A 19,526-nucleotide genomic window follows, 5' to 3' on the forward strand; every position below is an offset into this window, starting at 1 on the left:
CTTGACTTACAGCAGTTCACTTAGTGACCGTTAGAGGTTACAACGGCACTGAAAAAAGTGACTTACGACTGTTTTTCACACTTACGACCGTTGCAGCATCCCCATGGTCACATGATCAAAATTCAGATGCTTGGCAAATGACTTATATTTCTGATGGTTGCATGATCCCCTTTTGCGACCTTCTGACAAGCAAAGTCAGTGGGGAGTCAGATTTACTTAACAACCAGGTTACTAACTTAACAACTGCAGTGATTCACTTAACAAACTGTGGATGGAAGGTTGTAAAATGCGGATTCACTTAAAAAATGTCTCACTTAGCAACAACAATGTTGGGCTCAGTTAAGATCGTAAGTCGAGGACTACCTGTATTACTTATTCAGTAGTTTGCCATTTTGTCTGAATTGGGGAACTAGGGTTTGGGGACTTGGGGAAATATGCAAAATAGAAAATGTCTACCTATTAAAGCAGGGGTCTCCAACCTTGGCAACTTTAAGCCTGGAGGACTTCAACTCCCAGAATTTCCCAGCCAGCAGAGTTGAAGTCCTCCAGGCTTAAAGTTGCCAAGGTTCGAGACCCCTGTACTAAAGGAACTCTGCAGTTCGTATTTTTTATTTTGCTATCCAACTAATAATCTTGTCCATTTCAGGATCTAGTGGCATTCCTGTGAAAGTGCTTACCAACCTGTTTAGTTTAGGCTTGCCCAGGGAATGGCAATTATACCAGTACCATGTAACATTTAACCCAGAGCTGGAATCGAGGCGTTTACGGATTGCCCTGCTGTATAACCATGCTGAATTTCTTGGAAAAGCCAAAGTGTTTGATGGAACAATCCTGTTTCTTGCACACAAGCTTGAGAACCAGGTAAGACTGTGTGTGTGTGTGTGTGTGTGTGTGTGTGTGTGTGTGTGTGTGTGTGTGCATGCGCACATGCAGTCTATATATGTATGAATGAGAGGGGGAGATGATAGCAATGGCACGTAGACTTACATATCACTTCACAGTGCTTTACAGCCCTCTCTAAGCAGTTTACAGAGACAGCATACTTTTTTATTTATTTTTATTTATTTATTTATTTTGTCACAACATTATATATAAGCATCACATAAAAAGATTACATAGTATATAAACATATATATGAGATAATATAAGGAAGTATAAGCATATATATATAAGAAGAAAAAAAGAAAAGAAGAAACAAGCAAACAATAGGACAGGAACGGTAGGCACATTTGTGCTCTTATGCACGCCCCTTATAATCCTTTTAGAAATGGGGTGAGGTCAATAGTAGAAAGTTTTTGGTTAAAGCTTTTGGGATTATGGGAAGAGACCACAGAGTCAGGTAATGTGTTCCAAGCACTGATAACTCTGTTACAGAAGTCATATTTTCTGCAATCTAGATTAAAGCGGTTAACATTAAGTCTGAATCTATTGGTTGCTCTTGTATTATTGCAATTGAAGCTGAAGTAGTCTTTAACAGGAAGGACATTACAATATATGATTCTATGAGTTAAACTTAGGTCTTGTTGAAAGCGACGGAGTTCTAAGTTTTCTAAGCCTAGGATTTCAAGTCTGGTGGGATAAGGTATTTTGTTGTTTTCAGAGGAGTGGAGAACTCTTCTTGTAAAATATTTCTGGATACGTTCAATTGTATTGATGTCAGAAATGTGGTGTGGGTTCCAGACAGATGAGCTGTATTCAAGAATTGGCCTAGCAAATGTTTTATATGCTCTGGTTAGTAGTGTAGTGTTTTTGGAAAAGAAGCTACGCAAAATTAGGTTTACAACTCTTAGAGCCTTTTTTGCTATGTAGTTGCAGTGGGCTTTAGCATTTAGGTCATTTGATATGAAAACTCCAAGGTCTTTGACAGGGTGGGGGTCATCTGTAAGGTAATGTCCATCAAGCATGTACTTAGTGTTTGGGTTCTTTTTTCCAATATGTAAGACTGAGCATTTGCTGGTTGAGATTTGGAGTTGCCAAGTTTTAGACCAAGCGGTTAGATGATCAAGGTCTTTTTGAATGGTAGATGTATTGTTGGTGATGTTAAATAGTTTGACATCGTCAGCAAAGAGAACACAATTACTTGAGATAAGGTCACAGAGATCATTTATGTATAGTATGAAGAGTGTTGGTCCAAGATTGCTACCTTGACGAACGCCACTCTTGACAGGAACAGGATTTGATAAAGCATTGCCAATTTTAACCACTTGTTGTCTGTTAGACAGAAAAGCAGATATCCAATTGTGAAGGGGACCTGAAATGCCATAGGATTTTAGTTTTAGGAGAAGTTTATCATGTACTACTGAGTCAAAAGCCTTGCAGAAGTCTATGTAGATTGCATCTATTGCTTTGCCTTGATCAAGATTTGTAGTCCATATGTTTTTACAGTGGAGAAGTTGTAAGTTACATGATAATTTTTTTCTGAAACCAAATTGTTTATTAGAGAATAGGTTGTTTATTTCTAAGTGGAAGGTAATGGATTGGTTGATGATTGATTCCATTACTTTGCAGGTGACGCAGCATAGAGAGATTGGTCTGTAATTTTCAGCTAAGTTGGCGTCTCCTTTTTTGAAGATTGGAATGAATGTGACTAGTGACCAAAGTTTGGGAAGGGAACTGTTCATGAAAGCTTTATCAAAGTTTATGCTTAGGGGTTCTGCTATATTAGTGGAAAGTTTTTTTAAGAAATATGCACACAGTCCATCAGGTCCAATGGATAGAGATGGTTTAAAGTTATAGAATAGAATAGAATTTTATTGGCCAAGTGTGATTGGACACACAAGGAATTTGTCTTGGTGCATATGCTCTCAGTGTACATAAAAGAAAAGATACGTTCATCAAGGTACAACATTTACAACACAATTGATGATCAATATATCAATATAAATCATAAGGATTGCCAGCAACAAGTTATAGTCATACAGTCATAAGTGGAAAGAGATTGGTGATGGGAACTATGAAACGATTAATAGTAGTGCAGATTCAGTAAATAGTCTGACAGTGTTGAGGGAATTATTTGTTTAGCAGAGTGATGGCCTTCGGGAAAAAACTGTTCTTGTGTCTAGTTGTTCTGGTGTGCAGTGCTCTATAGCGTCGTTTTGAGGGTAGGAGTTGAAACAGTTTATGTCCAGGATGCGAGGGATCTGCAAATATTTTCACGGCCCTCTTCTTGATTCGTGCAGTATACAGGTCCTCAATGGAAGGCAAGTTGGTAGCAATTATTTTTCTGCAGTTCTAATTATCCTCTGAAGTCTGTGTTTTTCTTGTTGGGTTGCAGAACCGAACCAGACAGTTATAGAGGTGCAAATGACAGACTCAATAATTCCTCTGTAGAATTGGATCAGCAGCTCCTTGGGCAGTTTGAGCTTACTGAGTTGGCGCAGAAAGAACATTCTTTGTTGTCCTTTTTTAATGATGTTTTTGATGTTAGCTGTCCATTTGAGATCTTGCGATATGATAGAACCCAGAAATTTGAAGGTTTCTACTGTTGATACTGTGTTGTCAAGTATTGTGAGAGGTGGAAGTATGGAAGGGTTTTTCCTAAAATCTACCACCATTTCTACGGTTTTGAGTGTGTTCAGTTCCAGATTGTTTTGGTTGCACCACAAGGCTAGTCGTTCGACCTCTCGTCTATATGCGGATTCGTCATTGTCTCGAATGAGACCAATCACTGTTGTGTCACTGTTGTGTCATATGAAGAGCTTTTCTGCCCCCAACTGCCCCCAACATTCTGAGTCCTCCTTTTACTGACCTCGGAAGGATGGAAGGCTGAGTCAACTTTGATCCGGTCAGGATCGAACTCGTGGCAATAAATGGAGTCAGTCTGCCAATATTGCATTCTAGCCACTGCGCCACCACAGCTCTTGATACCACTGAAAGAACTTTTGTAACTACCACAGTAGGAGAATGTTTGTAGAACAAGGAACACCCACTAATATACATGGAGTCCTTGACTTACGACTGGTCTCTTAACAAGCATTCAAAGTTATGACGAACCCCCTCTCCCCCAAAAGGTATTCATGACCTGGTTCCAACATTCCGATGGCCACTCTGTCTTCCCCACTCTATGGTCCTGTGGCTGTATTTTGGGTACTTTGCCTTCATTTACAGTTGTTTGCAGCATCTCACCATCACCTGATTGCGATCTACAGCGTTTTTGCTGAAAACCAGTATTTACTTCCAGGTTTTGGCAAAAAAAACCCAAAACCCACCCCATAGTGAACAGAAGGTTTGATTAGCGATTGCACCATTTATTTAATGACTGTTGTAAAGCAACCATAAAACTGAGTCAGGCACGTGGGTGATTTGCTTTACGACCATCACGATTTAGGACCATAATCCATTATAATCATAAATCGAGAACTACTTTGTACTTTCATTCCCATTGGTCCTGCTAGGGAATTAGTTCATGTGGGTGATCTGCTTTACGACCATCACGATTTAGGACCATAATCCATTATAATCATAAATCGAGAACTACTTTGTACTTTCATTCCCATTGGTCCTGCTAGGGAATTAGTTAAATACATGAATAATTAGATTATAATGGAATATGCTACCTCCAGGATGATAACTTTCCTGCCTCTCAGTACCATTTAATGAGCAATATAAGTAGGGGGCTGATACTGTCCTCACTTTCTGCTTCAAAGCATCAGGTGGGCAATTGTTAATATTGAAAATTCTTGAAAATAGCAAGACATGATAGCAGTGTTTCAATATTTGAGGGGCAGTCACAGAGAGGAGGGGGTCAGGCTATTTTCCAAGGCACCCAAAGGCCAGACAAAAAATAATGGATGGAAGCTGATCAGGGAGAGATTCAACCTAGAAATAAGGAGAAATTTTCTGACCGAGAACAATCAAGCAATGGAACAGCTTTGCCTTCGAAAGTTGTGGGAGCTTCATCACTGGAAGCTTTTAAGAAGAGATTGGACTGCCATTTATCAGAGATGGTGTAGGATTTCCTGCTTGGGCGGGGTGTTAGACTAGATGACCTCTAGTATAAAGTCCCTTCCAACTCTATTAATCTGTTAATCTTGAAAGTTACATACCCATCAGGTGGGCCTTTAGTGTTGTCCTGGACTCGCTAATCCGTAACACTATGGCTGAATAAAGGAGACAGTATTTCACATCTAAACTTTATCCAACCTTGCAAGACCCAGTAAAATTGTAAAAAAAAAAAAAGCAAAAATAATATATGATTACAACACGAATAACAATTAGTAGCCATGCTCCATAAAAGATCCCGATATAATCAGCTGAGGCCATTGCTGTCTGTGGGGGACGAGTCATTGGCCCCCATAGAGAAGGTCCGCAATCTGGGCATCCTTCTGGATGCACGACTGTCGTTAGAAGAGCATTTGATGGCCGTCGCCAGGGGAGCTTTTTATCAGGTCCGCCTGATACGCCAGTTGCGTCCCTTCTTACACTGGGATTCCTTGTGCACAGTCACTCACGCCCTCGTCACTTCCCGTCTGGACTACTGCAATGCTCTCTACATGGGGCTTCCCTTGAAAAGCACCCGAAGACTTCAATTAGTTCAGAATGCGACCGCGCGGGTGATAGAGGGAGCGATTCGTTGCTCCCATATAACACCTCTCCTGCGCAGACTGCACTGGCTTCTGGTGGTCTTTCGGGTACAATTCAAGGTGTTAGTTACCACCTTTAAAGCACTCCATGGCATAGGACCGGGTTACTTATGGGACCGCCTGCTGCTACCGGCGATCTCCCATCGACCAGTAATAATAATAATAATAATAATAATAATAATAATAATAATAATAATAATAATAATAATAATAATAATAATAATATTTTAATTTGTATACCGCCCTTCTCCCGAAGGACTCAGGGCGGTGAACAGGCAGATAAAATATAAATACACACAATAATTTAAAAACAACCCTTAAAAAACTAATTTAAATGCCCAAAACGTTAAAAAACATACTCCCCTGTAAAATAACATACTTTTAAAAACCCCATCCAATAAAAATAAAAATCAGGCTAGTCCAGCCATATGAAATAAATAAGTTTTAAGTTCGCGGCGAAAGGTCCTAAGGTCAGGTAATTGTCGAAGTCCGAGGGGAAGTTCGTTCCACAGGTGAGCTCCCACAGAGAGGCCCCCCCCCCGGGGGCCCGCCAGTCGACACTGTTTGGCTGACGGCACCCTGAGGAGTCCCTCTCTGTGGGAGCGTACCGGACGATGGGAGATAGAAGCCGGCAGTAGGCGGTCCCGTAGATAGCCCGGTCCTAAGCCATGGAGCGCTTTAAAGGTGGTAACCAATACCTTGAAGCGCACCCGGAAAACAACAGGTAGCCAGTGCAGTCTGCGCAGGATAGGTGTTATGTGGGAGCTCCGAGACGCTCCCTCAATAACCCGCGCAGCCGCGTTCTGAACTAGCTGAAGTCTCCGGGTGCTCTTCAAGGGGAGCCCCATGTAGAGAGCATTGCAGTAGTCCAGGCGAGAGGTAACAAGGGCATGAGTGACTGTGCATAAGGCATCCCGGTCCAGGAAGGGCCGCAACTGGCGGATCAGGCGAACCTGATAAAATGCTCTCCTGGAGACGGTCGCCAAATGGTCTTCAAAGGACAGTCTCCGTACTGTATCCGGGCCGGAAGCCGGACTGGAACGGGTCTAGATAGACAGCTTCATCCAGGTACTGGGGTAGCTGACATGCCACCACACTCTCTACAACCTTCGCCGTGGCGAAGATTGAGACTGGCCGGTAGTTCCCTAAAACAGCTGGGTCCAGGAAGGCTTCTTGAGGAGGGTCTCACCACAGCCTCTTTCAAGGCCGCGGAAAGACCCCTCCCGCAGAGAAGCATTTGTAATCCCTGAGCCAGCCTCGTGTCACCTCCTGAGTAGCCAGTACTAACCAGGAGGGGCACGGATCCAGTAAACATGTGGTGGCGTTCAGCCTGCCCAGCAACCTGTCCATGTCCTCGGGAGTCACAGGATCAAAGTCATCCCAAACCACCTCAACAAGACGGGCCTCGGAACCCTCGCCTGGATCTACCCAATTTTGATCCAATCCGTCCCGAAGCTGAACGATTTTGTCGTATAGATAACCGTTAAACTCCTCGGCACGCCCTTGTAGGGGGTCCTCCCGCCCCTCCTGTTGGAGGAGCGGGCGGGGCACCCGAAACAGGGCGGCCGGGCGGGTATCTGCCGGCGCAATGAGGGAGGAACGAGGAACGTCAACCCTCATTGCCACTAGGTAGGTCCTACTATAGGACCTAACTAGTGTCCGGTCAGCCTCAGAGCGGCTGGATCTCCAGGCACTCTCTAGGCGTCTTCTCCGGCGCTTCATCTCCCTCAGCTCCTCGGAGAACCAAGGAGCTGGTTGAGACCGACGCCGGGTCAGAGGCCGCAAAGGCACGACACGGTCCAAAGCCCAGCCGCGCCCGCTCCCAGGCCGCAACTAGCTCTTCAGTCGAGTCGTGGGACAGGTGTTCGAAACGCCCAAGCTCCGTCAGGAACCTCTCCGGGTCCATCAGGCGCCTGGGACGGAACCAACGCATTGGTTCCGTCTCCCTGCGATGGTGGGTAGCGGTCAGAAAGTCTAGGCGAAGGAGAAAATGATCTGACCATGACAAAGGTTCCACAACTAAATCATTTAAAACCAGATCATTAAACCACTGGCCAGAGATAAAAATCAGGTCTAGGGTACCTCCCCGGCGTGGGTAGGGCCGTCAATTAACTGAATCAGGTCCATGGCCGTCATGGAAGCCATGAACTCCTGAGCTGTCGAGGATGCTACGCCGCTGATGGCAAATTGAAATCCCCATGACCAGCAGTCTGGGGTCTCAACTGCCAACCCGCCAGCAACTCCAACAGCTCAGGCAGGGCTGTAGTCACGCAGCAAGGAGCCAGGTACGTGATCAGCAAGCCCACCTGAGTTCTACGACCCCACTTCACGAAGAGGATTCACACCCAGCTATCTGAGGCACAGTGGTCTCCTCGGCTCCAGACTCTCCTTGATGATAACCGCCACCCCTCCACCCCTACCCTGGGCCCTCGGCTGATGGAATGCTCGGAAGCCTGGTGGGCACATCTCCACTAGGGGAACCCCCCCTTCGGTGCCCAACCAGGTCTCCGTAACGCCCATAACGTCCGCGGTCCCTTCCTGAATAAGATCTGAAATCAGGGGGGCTTTATTAACCGCGGACCTGGCATTACATAACATCAGCCGGAGGCCCAGGTCCCGATTATCCTGGCCACTCGGGTCACGGGAAATTTCTGGGGGGCCGGAGCACGCAATCGTCAGAAACAGCGAGGGCGAGCCCCCGAAACCTGATGTGGCCCCCCCCTTCCGTCATATCTGCCTCTCCCACTTACCGTAGTAATAGCTCGACCCTGACAAACTGGAACGACACCCCTCGCCATAACCCCAGGACCTATTAAGTTACCGCCGCGAACACATGGTGGACCTAGCCCCTTCCCTGACGGGCCCATCCACCCCCCAGAACCAAACCCGTCAGTTTCCCTCCCCCCCTTAAAATTCCCCTTAAAACTCCCTGGTAAAAAACGATTAAAACAGTTCATTAAAAATCCCCTAAGCCTCCTAGATTTCGCATGCCAACTCTCGGGGTTCCAAAACCCGTCAGTTTCCCTCCCCTTAAAATTCCCTTAAAACTCCCTGGTAAAAAGTTAAAACAGTTCATTAAAATCCCTAAGCCTCCTAGATTTCGCATGCCAACTCTCGGGGTTCCAAAACCCGTCCTCGAGATGTGCCCTCGATAGTGTGGAGGGCCAGACCTGCGAGAGAGGGGAATCTCGCAGGGCAAGAAGGTCCGCAGTTGAAAATCTTCGCATCAATAAAAATACAGTACAGTCAGCAGTCCATCCAAGCCGGTCAAGATGGCAAAATGTTATTGCAGCAAGACTAGACTCCCTAACTGGCGAGATGGACCATGGACTTCCAGGATTCCGTGGGGCCGTTATTCTACCCCCAAACCCAAACGGCCCCACTTTCCCAGGTCCAGATGACAAGCCATTCTCCTCCAAGTCAGTCCGTACGGCCTTGGTGTTACAGTCAATCTGGGCCTTGATGTCAGAAAAAGGGGGGTCTAAAAGAGGGTCAGCCTCGCCTCCAACTCCTCCCTCAGCGGGCCGAACCCTCCAGATGACACATCTGACCCCCTGCGCTACCACTCAGCGACCGATGTTCTGTCTCCTCGTCTCTGGCAAATGATGGAGAAAAGTTCTCAAAAGTTCTCAAACGTTGATAGAAAGTCCTCGGCCCCTGGGAGTAGGGGAGGCCGTCCGCCGCCGCTGCCACCGCAGTGCGCTCCCATAGGGAGGTTTTCCTTGGGGTGCCGTCGACCAGTCAATGTCGGCTGGTGACACCCAGGGGGAGGGCCTTCTCTGTGGGGGCACCAACCCTCTGAACCAGGTATCCATCAACTCCCTGATTTTCGGACCTTTCGACGCAAGCTGAAAACATTTCTGTTTCACCATGCAGGACTGGCCTAGTGGGGTTTTAATAAGGGGTTTTATTGGTTTTAAGTTCTTCAATCAACTCTAAATTTTCCTTTGTATTAATTGATTTTACTTTGACTGTAAACCGCCCTGAGTCCTTTGGGAGAAGGGCGGTATAGAAATCGAAACAATAATAATAATAATAATAATCCTAGTTGTAATGTGGCCTACTTACTGTCTAGCCCAGTGATGGCTAGCCTTTTCTGGACTGAGTGGCCAAAGCGCGCGTGCCTGAGCCCCCCAAATGCACACACAGCCCCTGCATGCTCCCTAGCGCCCCGCACGTGTGCAAACAGCTGCCCCACCCCCTGCCACCCTGCATGCGCATGCAGCTCCTCCACACGCACCTTGCGCCCCCACACATACGTGTGCACCCCTGTGCACATGCGGTAGAGACCCTGTTGTGGTTCCAGCCCCCGAACCTGGCCCCATGCCTGAAAGTGACTCCGAGAGTGAGGGGGAAGGGCCGGTAAGGCTTACCTCAGAAGCACCGATTCCTTTGGCCCAGCTCCAGGAGCCAGAACCAGGCCAGTCGGAAGACGTAATGAGGCTGACATCCCCTGATTCCTCCCTTCCTCAGGCTACGCCTTCAGACGCAGCTGATAATCATACTAATCAAGCCTGGATCGACCCGCGCTTCAGAAGATTAGAGAGGCGGCGTCATCAAAGGGAAGGATATATAAGGAGCTTTGGGACTGCTCTCAGTTCCACGGGAAGCAAATTAGCTGAACCGTGTCGAAGTGAGCTGAAGTCTTAATCTGTTTGAACTTTTTGGCAGGCAGCTGCATTTTCTCGGCCAGGACTGATAGGAGCCATGAACCCACTGGCTGTAGGCCAGCTCGTTACTCCAAAGTGAGGATGGAGACAGAACAGACCCGAAGATTAGCTGGCTGGCGGGAGGCACATGTGTATGTGTGGCAGTGCTGAACTGGGGCGATGGCTCGCATGCTACCAGAGAGGGTGCTGTATGCCACCTCTGCCATGCGTGCCATAGGTTCACCACCAAGGGTCTAAAATTATAACAGTAGCTGCCTGCACATATATATACAAACACACCAGGGCCTAAACTGCCTAAAGGTGTACAGGTAATCCGCAATTTACAACAGTTTTATTTAGTGACCGTTCAAACTGAAAAAAGTGACGTTACTGTTGTTTACATTTATGACCGTTGCAGCATCATCCTCATGGTCACATGATCAAAAATCAGATGCTTGGCAACTGGATGTACTTATGACGGTTGCAGAGTCCTGGAGTCATGCAATCCACTTTTGCGACCTTTTGACCAGCAAAGTTGATGGGGAATCCAGATTCACTTAACAACCATATTACTACCTTACCAAATGTAACAATTCACTAAACAACAAGTGGCAAGAAAGGTCATAAAATGGGGCAAACTCACTTAAGAAATGTTTCACTTAGCCACATAAATTTTTGGCTCAATTGTGGCTGTCCCTCCAGGACTACCTGCATAAGGATATGCTACTCACCTGCGATACCCCCAGATGGTTCGAGATTGCAGCTGAAAAACCAGATGGCTTTTTTTAAAATCAATTTTTATGGATTTTTTTTTCCTTCCATCCCCCCATATTTTATGAACAGTATTGGCCATATCATATCTTATACAACTTAACATATCCAAATACATTTTACTTAGTTACAATTCCTGCCAAAAGTGTTCTTTTTCCATATTTTTAATCATATCTTAATATTTCTATGCTTGTTTATATAAACCACATCTTTTGCCCTCAAATTCTAATTTCTCCATTTTTACTGATATATATTCTCTTTTATTATTTTTTAAATACTTCAGTTTTTATCCTGATATATTCAAACATGTTCGGGGTTGCCTTTCTTCCATTTCATTTTTTTTGTTTTTGTTTTACAGAAATCTGTCTTCACTTTCTCTTTCCTCTCCCTCCCTTCTTTTATCCTTCCTACTTCCTTCCCTCCTCTTCCCTGGAGGGCCAGGGATAGGGGTTACTCCTCTGCCCTGGTCCTATTAGACCTCTCAGCGGCTTTTGATACCATCGACCATGGTATCCTGCTGCGCCGGTTGGAGGGGTTGGGAGTGGGAGGCACCGTTTATCGGTGGTTCTCCTCCTACCTCTCTGACCGGACGCAGACGGTGTTGACAGGGGGGCAGAGATCGACTCCAAGGTGCCTCATGTGTGGGGTGCCGCACGGGTCGATTCTCTCACCCCTCCTGTTCAACATCTATATGAAGCCGCTGGGTGAGATCATCAGTGGCTTTGGGGTGAGATACCAACTGTACGCTGATGATATTCAGCTGTACTTTTCCACCCCGGGCCACCCCAGTGAAGCTGTTGAAGTGCTGTCCCGGTGTTTGGAAGCCGTACGGGTCTGGATGGGGAGGAACAGGCTCAAACTTAATCCCTCCAAGACGGAGTGGCTGTGGATGCCGGCACCTCGGTACAGTCAGCTGCAGATGCGGCTGTCTGTCGGGGGTGAGTCATTGGCCCCGATGGAGAAGGTACGCAACTTGGGCGTGCTCCTGGATGGTCGGTTGTCCTTTGAAGATCATTTGGCGACTGTCTCCAGGAGAGCTTTTTATCAGGTTCGCCTGATCCGCCAGTTGCGCCCCTTCCTGCACCGGGATGCACAGTCACTCATGCTCTCGTTACCTCTCGCCTGGACTACTGCAATGCTCTCTACATGGGGCTCCCCTTGAAGAGCACCCGGAGACTTCAGCTAGTTCAGAATGTGGCTGCGCGGGTTATTGAGGGAGCGGTTCGGAGCTCCCACATAACACCTATCCTGCGCAGACTGCACTGGCTACCTGTTGTTTTCCGGGTGCGCTTCAAGGTATTGGTTACCACCTTTAAAGCGCTCCATGGCTTAGGACCGGGCTATCTATGGGACCGTCTACTGCCGGCCTCTATCTCCCATTGTCCGGTGCGCTCCCACAGAGAGGGACTCCTCAGGGTGCCGTCAGCCAAACAGTGTCGACTGGCGGCCCCCAGGGGGAGGGCCTTCTCTGTGAGGGCTCCGACCCTGTGGAACGAACTTCCCCTCGGACTTCGACAATTACCTGACCTTAGGACCTTTCGTCGCGAACTTAAAACTTATTTATTTTGCATGGCTGGACTAGCTTGATTTTTATCTTTGAATTTTAATTGAATTTGATGGGGTTTTAAAGTTTTGTAATTTTATGGGGGAGTGTGTTATTTTAACATTTGGGCAAATTTTAATTAGTTTTTTAAGGGATGTTTTTAACTATTGTGTGTATCTGTATTTTATCTGCCTGTTCACAGCCCTGAGTCCTTCGGGAGAAGGGCGGTATACAAATTAAAATATTCATTCATATTCATATTCATATTCATTCTCCTACTCCTTCTCTACTTCCCCTTCCTTTCTCCCCCTCCTCCTTTCTTCCTCTCTATCTAACCTTCCCCTCCCTTTCTTCCTCCCCTCTTCCCTTTCTTCTTTTTCTCTCTCTCCTTCTCCCTTTCTTCCACCTCTCTACTCCTTCTTATCTCTCTCTATTGCTGTGTTCATTTTCAATTCAGTATTTTTCACTATGGTGTCCAGACAACCCCAATTTTTTCATTTATTGGGTATATTTCTCAGAATTCCCCTCATATATTTTTAATTATTAACAATGTATTTCAACTTAGTTGAACCTTCCACCTTCCAACTGTCAGGTTTGCAGAACCAAACCTGACTGTTATAGAGGTGCAGATGACAGATTCAATAATTCCTCTGTAGAACTGTATCAGCAGCTCCTTGGGCAGTTTGAGCTTTCTGAGTTGGTGCAGAAAGAACATTCTTTGTTATCCTTTTTTGATGACGTTTTTGATGTTCATTTTAGATCTTGCGATATGGTAGAACCTAGAAATTTGAAGGTTTCTACTGTTGATACTGTGTTGTCTAGTATTGTGAGAGGTGGAAGTATGGAACAGTTTATCCTAAAGTCTACCGCCATTTCTACGGTTTTGAGTGTATTTTAGTTGTAGAAGTAGTTTGTCGTATACTACTGAATCAAAGGCTTTACAGAAGTCTATATAAATTGCTTCTATTGCTTTACCCCGGTCGAGTTGTGAAGTCCATATGTTTTTGCAGTGTAAGAGTTGCAGATTGCAGGACAATTTTTTTCTGAAGCCAAACTGTTTGTTAGAGAGTAGGTTATTTGTCTCTAAGTAGAGAATAATGGATTGGTTTATGATTGATTCCATGACTTTGCAGGTGATGCAACATAATGAGATTGGTCTGTAATTTTCAACTAGGCTGGGGTCACTTTTTAGTGACCATAAATTAGGGAAGGAGCTGGTTCTGAAAGATATTTCATAGATTATGTTAAGAAATTCTGCTATGGTGGTTGAGAGCTTTTTTAAGAAGTAGGCACATAATCCATCAGGGTCAATAGATGGAGATGGTTTTAGGTTGCATAATGCCTTTTCAACTGTATCTTCTGTAAAATCGACATGTAGTAGATTGATTAGTTGTGGTATGATTGGGAAATGTGGCCTCACTTCCCTTTTCTTTCCCATTGGTGGTTGTAACAGGAGAAGGGCGGGATAAAAATGCAAATAAAAAAAAATAACGAGATGAGAAAGGGGAGGTAAGTAATAATTCCTGGACATTTCCTTATGAAGGGAACATTCTACACCTACTTTGGCCAGCAAGGACAGGGTTGCCAAACTTAACCTATAAGCTAGATAAATTAACCTTGCCCTGCCACAGCAGCAAATACTCAGGGGACAAAACAAATGTAGTTCAGGACTCTTCATCTTTTGGCCTGTCCAATTTCCTTCGCTTCATACTCCTGCACTTTGTTTTTCTGTTCGTGGGATGACTTTATTAAACAAGTTCAGTCAGTCAGTCGGTTTGTTTAATTTTGACTTGGCCCTAACCAATACATAAGGCAGAGCCTACATTGTTTTGTCATTGTAGTTAATTATAAATCAACAGAACAATTGGATATCTTTGCATTATTCGTTGTACGCCCTTTTAGAGGCCAGAAAAGCAGGTATGATTATTCTGGTTGGGTCATGGTAACCCATGATTTCTTTCGGCTCTTGAATCAGCTCGCCTTCAAACCCTCACCCTGTTTATCTTTCATTACTCATTGTTACAAGTGATATTGGCAGACAGGTATAAATTAAATAAGCAGATTGTTCCTCATTGTATTCATAAAAGGGTTGTGGTTTTTTTTAAAGGTCTACAAGTTCTAGTCAGAAAGCAACTGTAGGAAGGAATTGTATTTTAAAATGTTTTGTATTTGATTTATAATTTATAATTATAATTATAATTTACTTGGACTTCAGTAAAGCATTTGATAAAGTAGACCATAACCTACTACTAGATAAGGTAGAAAAATGTGGGTTAGACAGCACCACCACCAGATGGATTCGTAACTGGCTGACCAACCGCACTCAACGTGTAGTCCTCAACGGAACTACATCCACATGGAGGGAAGTATGCAGTGGAGTACCCCAAGGCTCTGTTTTAGGCCCAGTACTCTTCAACATCTTCATCAATGACTTGGACAAGGGGATAGATGGGGAACTCATCAAATTTGCAGATGACACCAAGCTGGCAGGAATAGCCAACACTCCAGAAGATAGGCTCAAGTTACAGAAAGATCTTGACAGACTTGAACATTGGGCGCTATCTAACAAAATGAAATTCAACAGTGAAAAAAGTAAGGTTCTACATTTAGGCCAAAAAAACAAAATGCACCGGTACCGTATATGTGGTACCTTGCTCAATAGTAGTACCTGTGAGAGGGATCTTGGAGTCCTAGTGGATAACCATTTAGATATGAGCCAGCAGTGTGCAGCAGCTGCTAAAAAAGCCAACACAGTTCTGGGCTGCATAAACAGAGGGATAGAATCAAGATCACGTGAAGTGTTAGTGCCACTTTATAATGCCTTGGTAAGGCCACACTTGGAATATTGCATCCAGTTTTGGTTCCCCCGATGTAAAAAAGATGTTGAGACTCTAGAAAGAGTGCAGAGAAGAGCAACAAAGATGATTAGGGGACTGGAGGCTAAAACATATCAAGAACAGTTGCAGGAACTGGGTATGTCTAGTTTAATAAAAAGGACTAGGAGAGACATGATAGCTGTGTTGCAATATCTCAGGGGTTGCCACAAAGAAGAGGGAGTCAAACTATTCTCCAAAGCACCTGAGGGTAGAACAAGAAGCAATGGGTGGAAACTGATCAAGGAAAGAAGCAACTTAGGAGAAATTTCCTGACAGTTAGAACAATTAATAAGTGGAACGACTTGCCTGCAGAAGTTGTGAATGCTCCAACACTGGAAATTTTTAAGAAAATGTTGGATAACCATCTGACTGAGATGGTGTAGGGTCTCCTGCCTGGGCAGGGGGTTGGACTAGAAGGCCTCCAAGGTCCCTTCCAACTCTGTTGTTATGTTATGTTATGATTTCTTGCAATTGAATTTGAATTGCATATTCTCTTCCTCTTAGGTCACAGAACTGTCTTGTGAAACCCGAAGAGGCGATAGGGTAAAGATGACAGTCCAATTAAGTCACCAGCTTTTTTCCAGCAATCCTGTGTGCATTCAGTTCTTAAACCTGCTCTTTAAAAAGTGAGTCTTACTTTTTTGGGGGGGTGGGAAGTAGAGAGAAGGAAAAAGTCCCAGTTTTAGGCTAAATTCTTACTCAAGTGCTCCATCCTTTGAGGTTTTCAAGAAAAGATTGGACAACCATTTGTCCGGGATGGTATAAGGACTCCTGCTTTGGACAGAGGGTTGGACTCGAAGATTTCCAAAGTCCCTTCCAGCTGTCTGGTTCTGTGATTCTATACCTAGAACTAGACACACTACAAATGGAAATTGGTTTCTACTTGTGATCAGGAGATTATTTTTTATCTGAAAATTGGAATCATAAATCCCCTTTTTGAGAGGTCTCTGGTATGGAAAGGCCACTCTGTCTTGGATAGAGTGGAGACAAGAAGAGCAACTAAGATGATCAAAGGCCTGGAAACTAAACATATGACGAACAACTACAGGATTTGGGTTTGGCTAGTATAAAGAAAAGAAGACATGATAGCAGTATGGCAGTATTTGAGGGACTGCCACAAAGAAGAGGGAGTCAAATTATTCTACAAAGCACCAGAGGGCAGGAGAAGAAACAATGATAGGAAACTAACCAAAGAGAGAAGCAACCTGGAATGAAGGAGAAACTTCCTAACGATGAGGACAATTAACCAGTGGAACAGCTTGCCTACAGATATCGTGGACGCTCCATTACTGGATGTTTTTAAGAAGACTCTAGACAGTCATTTATCTGAAATGTTGTAGGTTCTCCTGCTTGAGCAGAGGGCTGGAGTAGAAGACCTGCAAGGTCTCTTCCAGCCATGGGTGAAATGCTACCGGTTTGCACTAGTTCGGCTAAACCAGCAATAATAAAAGCTACCAGTTCGAGCAAATCATAGTAAAAAAAAGCTACCAGTTTGTCTGAACCAGTATTTCCGATGATCAGCTATGCCACGTGGTTTATATTCGCTAGAAAGCAGGAAATCCTGAATAGCTGTTCCCCCCCCTCGCTGTTCTACTTACCTTCAAATGGCTCCTTTTTCCATGTGCAGCGTGCGTTTGGTGCTCATTGTGCATGCGCATATGCAGCATGTGTTTGGTGCCTACTGCGCATGTGTGCACAGCTTGCATTAGGCACGCTCTGTGCAGGTGCGCACGCACAGCGTGCATTTGGCACATATTGCAGGTGCATATGCACAGTGTGCATTTGGTACGCACAGTCCATGCGTGTGCACACTGCACGTTTGGCGCAAACCACACATGCTTGGGCAGCAAACCAGTGGCAACCCATGGAGGATGTCACCACTACTTCCAGCTCATTCTATTCTATATAGATAGTAAAGAAGATAACCTTGACCGCAATGTACAAGTTCCATTACACGAGTGTCCAAGGTAAAACATACCCCAAGTCAGAAAATAGACAGAAAAGAGCTACACAGATACCTCCCTAATTCATAGGAGTATAAGAAGTGGGAGGAGATACTGCATGATCAAACTTGCAGGATTTAAATCAGCATTACCAGACAGATCAGACAAAGAAATCAACTCCACAAGAAAGCTAAAACAGTTTTTATGGAGAGTTGGCTATCAGAACAGAATCTTGCTTTCATTCACCACTTCATCCAAATCATTGGTAACATTTGTGTCATAAATGTTGTACCTTGATGAAGGTATCTTTTCTTTTATGTACACTGAGAGCAAATGCACCAAGACAAATTCCTTGTGTGTCCAATCACACTTGGCCAATAAAAAATTCTATTCTATTCTATCAAAATATTGAAAAGCAACGGGCCAAACCTCGTAGCAGGCAAGTTTGATGAGGAATCGTCGATGAACATTTTATTTCAAATAATTGATTAGATTGCAAAATGTGTAGGCTTTAATTTATCAGTGTTGAAATGATACCATGTTTGCTGCCGTGTACTAATACGGTATCTATACTTACTTTCTATACCAGGGTTTTACAAAAGCTGTCAATGTATCAGATTGGACGCAACTTCTACAGTCCCGCTGATCCAGTGGAAGTCCCTCAACACAAGTGAGTTGGATAGCTCACCTTGAAATCTTTGCCGCCTAAATATTTCTGTGGCAAATTAAGTTATTTCATCCATGAAGAACTCATCATCTGTTGATAATTTTTTTTCAAAGTTATCCATTAATCTGATTGATATCATTTTATCCATATATTATTGTGAGATGAGCTGTGAGATAAGTTGTGTTGATGGATGAGAAGTAATCCAAAATGAATTAGAAGCTATGCAGGTAGTCCTCAAATTAGGACCCCAATTGAGCCCAAACTTTATGTTGCTAAGTGAGAAATTTATTAAGTGAGCTTCGTCCCATTTTATGACTTTTCTTGCCACCTTTGCTAAGGGAAACCCTGCAGTTCTTAAATTAGTAATGCGGTTGTTAAGTGAATCTGGTTTCTCCATTGACTTTGCTCGTTACGAGGTTGCAAAAGGGGGAATCACACAACTCCGGGACACTGCAACTGTCATAAATGTGATCAGTTGTCAAGCATCTAAATGCCAATCACGTGACTGTAGGGATGCTGTATGGTAGTAAGTGTGAAAAACGGCCATAAGTAACTTTTTTCCCCAGTGCCGTTGTAACATCAAATGGTCACTAAATGAACTGTTGTAAGTCGAGGACTACCTGTACTTGCAGAACATTAGCTTTGGTTACTTGATCCATCATTTTAAGTAACGAATATAGTTTTCTCGGCCCATAAACGACATTGAGTTGGTTCATATGATATGCTTCACTACTTAGGGCATGGGTGTCCAGACTTTTGACTTGCCCGGGCTGCAATAGGTGGACAAAAATGCCCCCTCCAATCTAAACAACCGGCTGACTGTGTGACCAACCAGAATAATAATAATGTAGTCTAAAATCTTCCGCCCTTCTCCTTATTTATTGATCCCTGGATCACTGTGTCTGATGGAGTCATAGCACTTCATAAACCTATAATCGTAGTAAAACCTTGCTTACAGAACAAAATAGACAGTCATCATAAACTCAAAACAATCAAATGAGATCAAAATAAGACAGTTACCCATGGCATCATAAAAGGGAAAGGGAAAGGTTCCCCTCGCACATATGTGCTAGTCGTTTCCAGCTCTAGGGGGTGATGCTTATCTCCGTTTCAAAGCCAAAGAGCCAGCGCTGTCCGAAGATGTCTCCGTGGTCATGTGGCCGGCATGACTAAATGCCAAAGGCGCACAGAACGCTGTTACCTTCCTACCAAAGGTGGTACCTATTTTTTCTACTTGCATTTTTTACGTGCTTTTGAACTGCTAGGTTGGCAGAAGCTGGGACAAATAACGGGAGCTCATCCCATTACGCGGCACTAGGGATTCGAACTGCTGAACTGCCAACCTTTCGATCGACAAGCTCAGTGTCTTAGCCACTGAGCCACTGCGTCATCATGCTTACCTTCAAACCCCCTGCAAAAGAGAGCCATGGCTTCTTCCCCAACCCTGCAGCCAGAGTTACATTACAGCTCCACTCCATTAAGGAAGTAACAACCC

At 44.5% G+C, this 19,526-nt stretch overlaps 1 protein-coding gene across 1 annotated transcript in view; it reads left to right on the forward strand.

The window, feature by feature from the left end:
* The window catches only part of PIWIL4 (piwi like RNA-mediated gene silencing 4), a 56,167-nt gene that overhangs the window by 2,641 nt on the left and 34,000 nt on the right, over window positions 1–19,526 (forward strand). The window contains exons 2-4 of the mRNA XM_058186598.1: window positions 647–861; window positions 15,926–16,047; window positions 17,954–18,034. Coding sequence (XP_058042581.1) covers window positions 647–861; window positions 15,926–16,047; window positions 17,954–18,034 — 418 coding nt within the window. The remainder of the gene's footprint in view (window positions 1–646; window positions 862–15,925; window positions 16,048–17,953; window positions 18,035–19,526) is intronic.

The sequence above is a fragment of the Ahaetulla prasina genome, chromosome 5 (assembly GCF_028640845.1).
Source record: "Ahaetulla prasina isolate Xishuangbanna chromosome 5, ASM2864084v1, whole genome shotgun sequence".
In the NCBI taxonomy this organism is placed as follows: domain Eukaryota; kingdom Metazoa; phylum Chordata; class Lepidosauria; order Squamata; family Colubridae; genus Ahaetulla; species Ahaetulla prasina.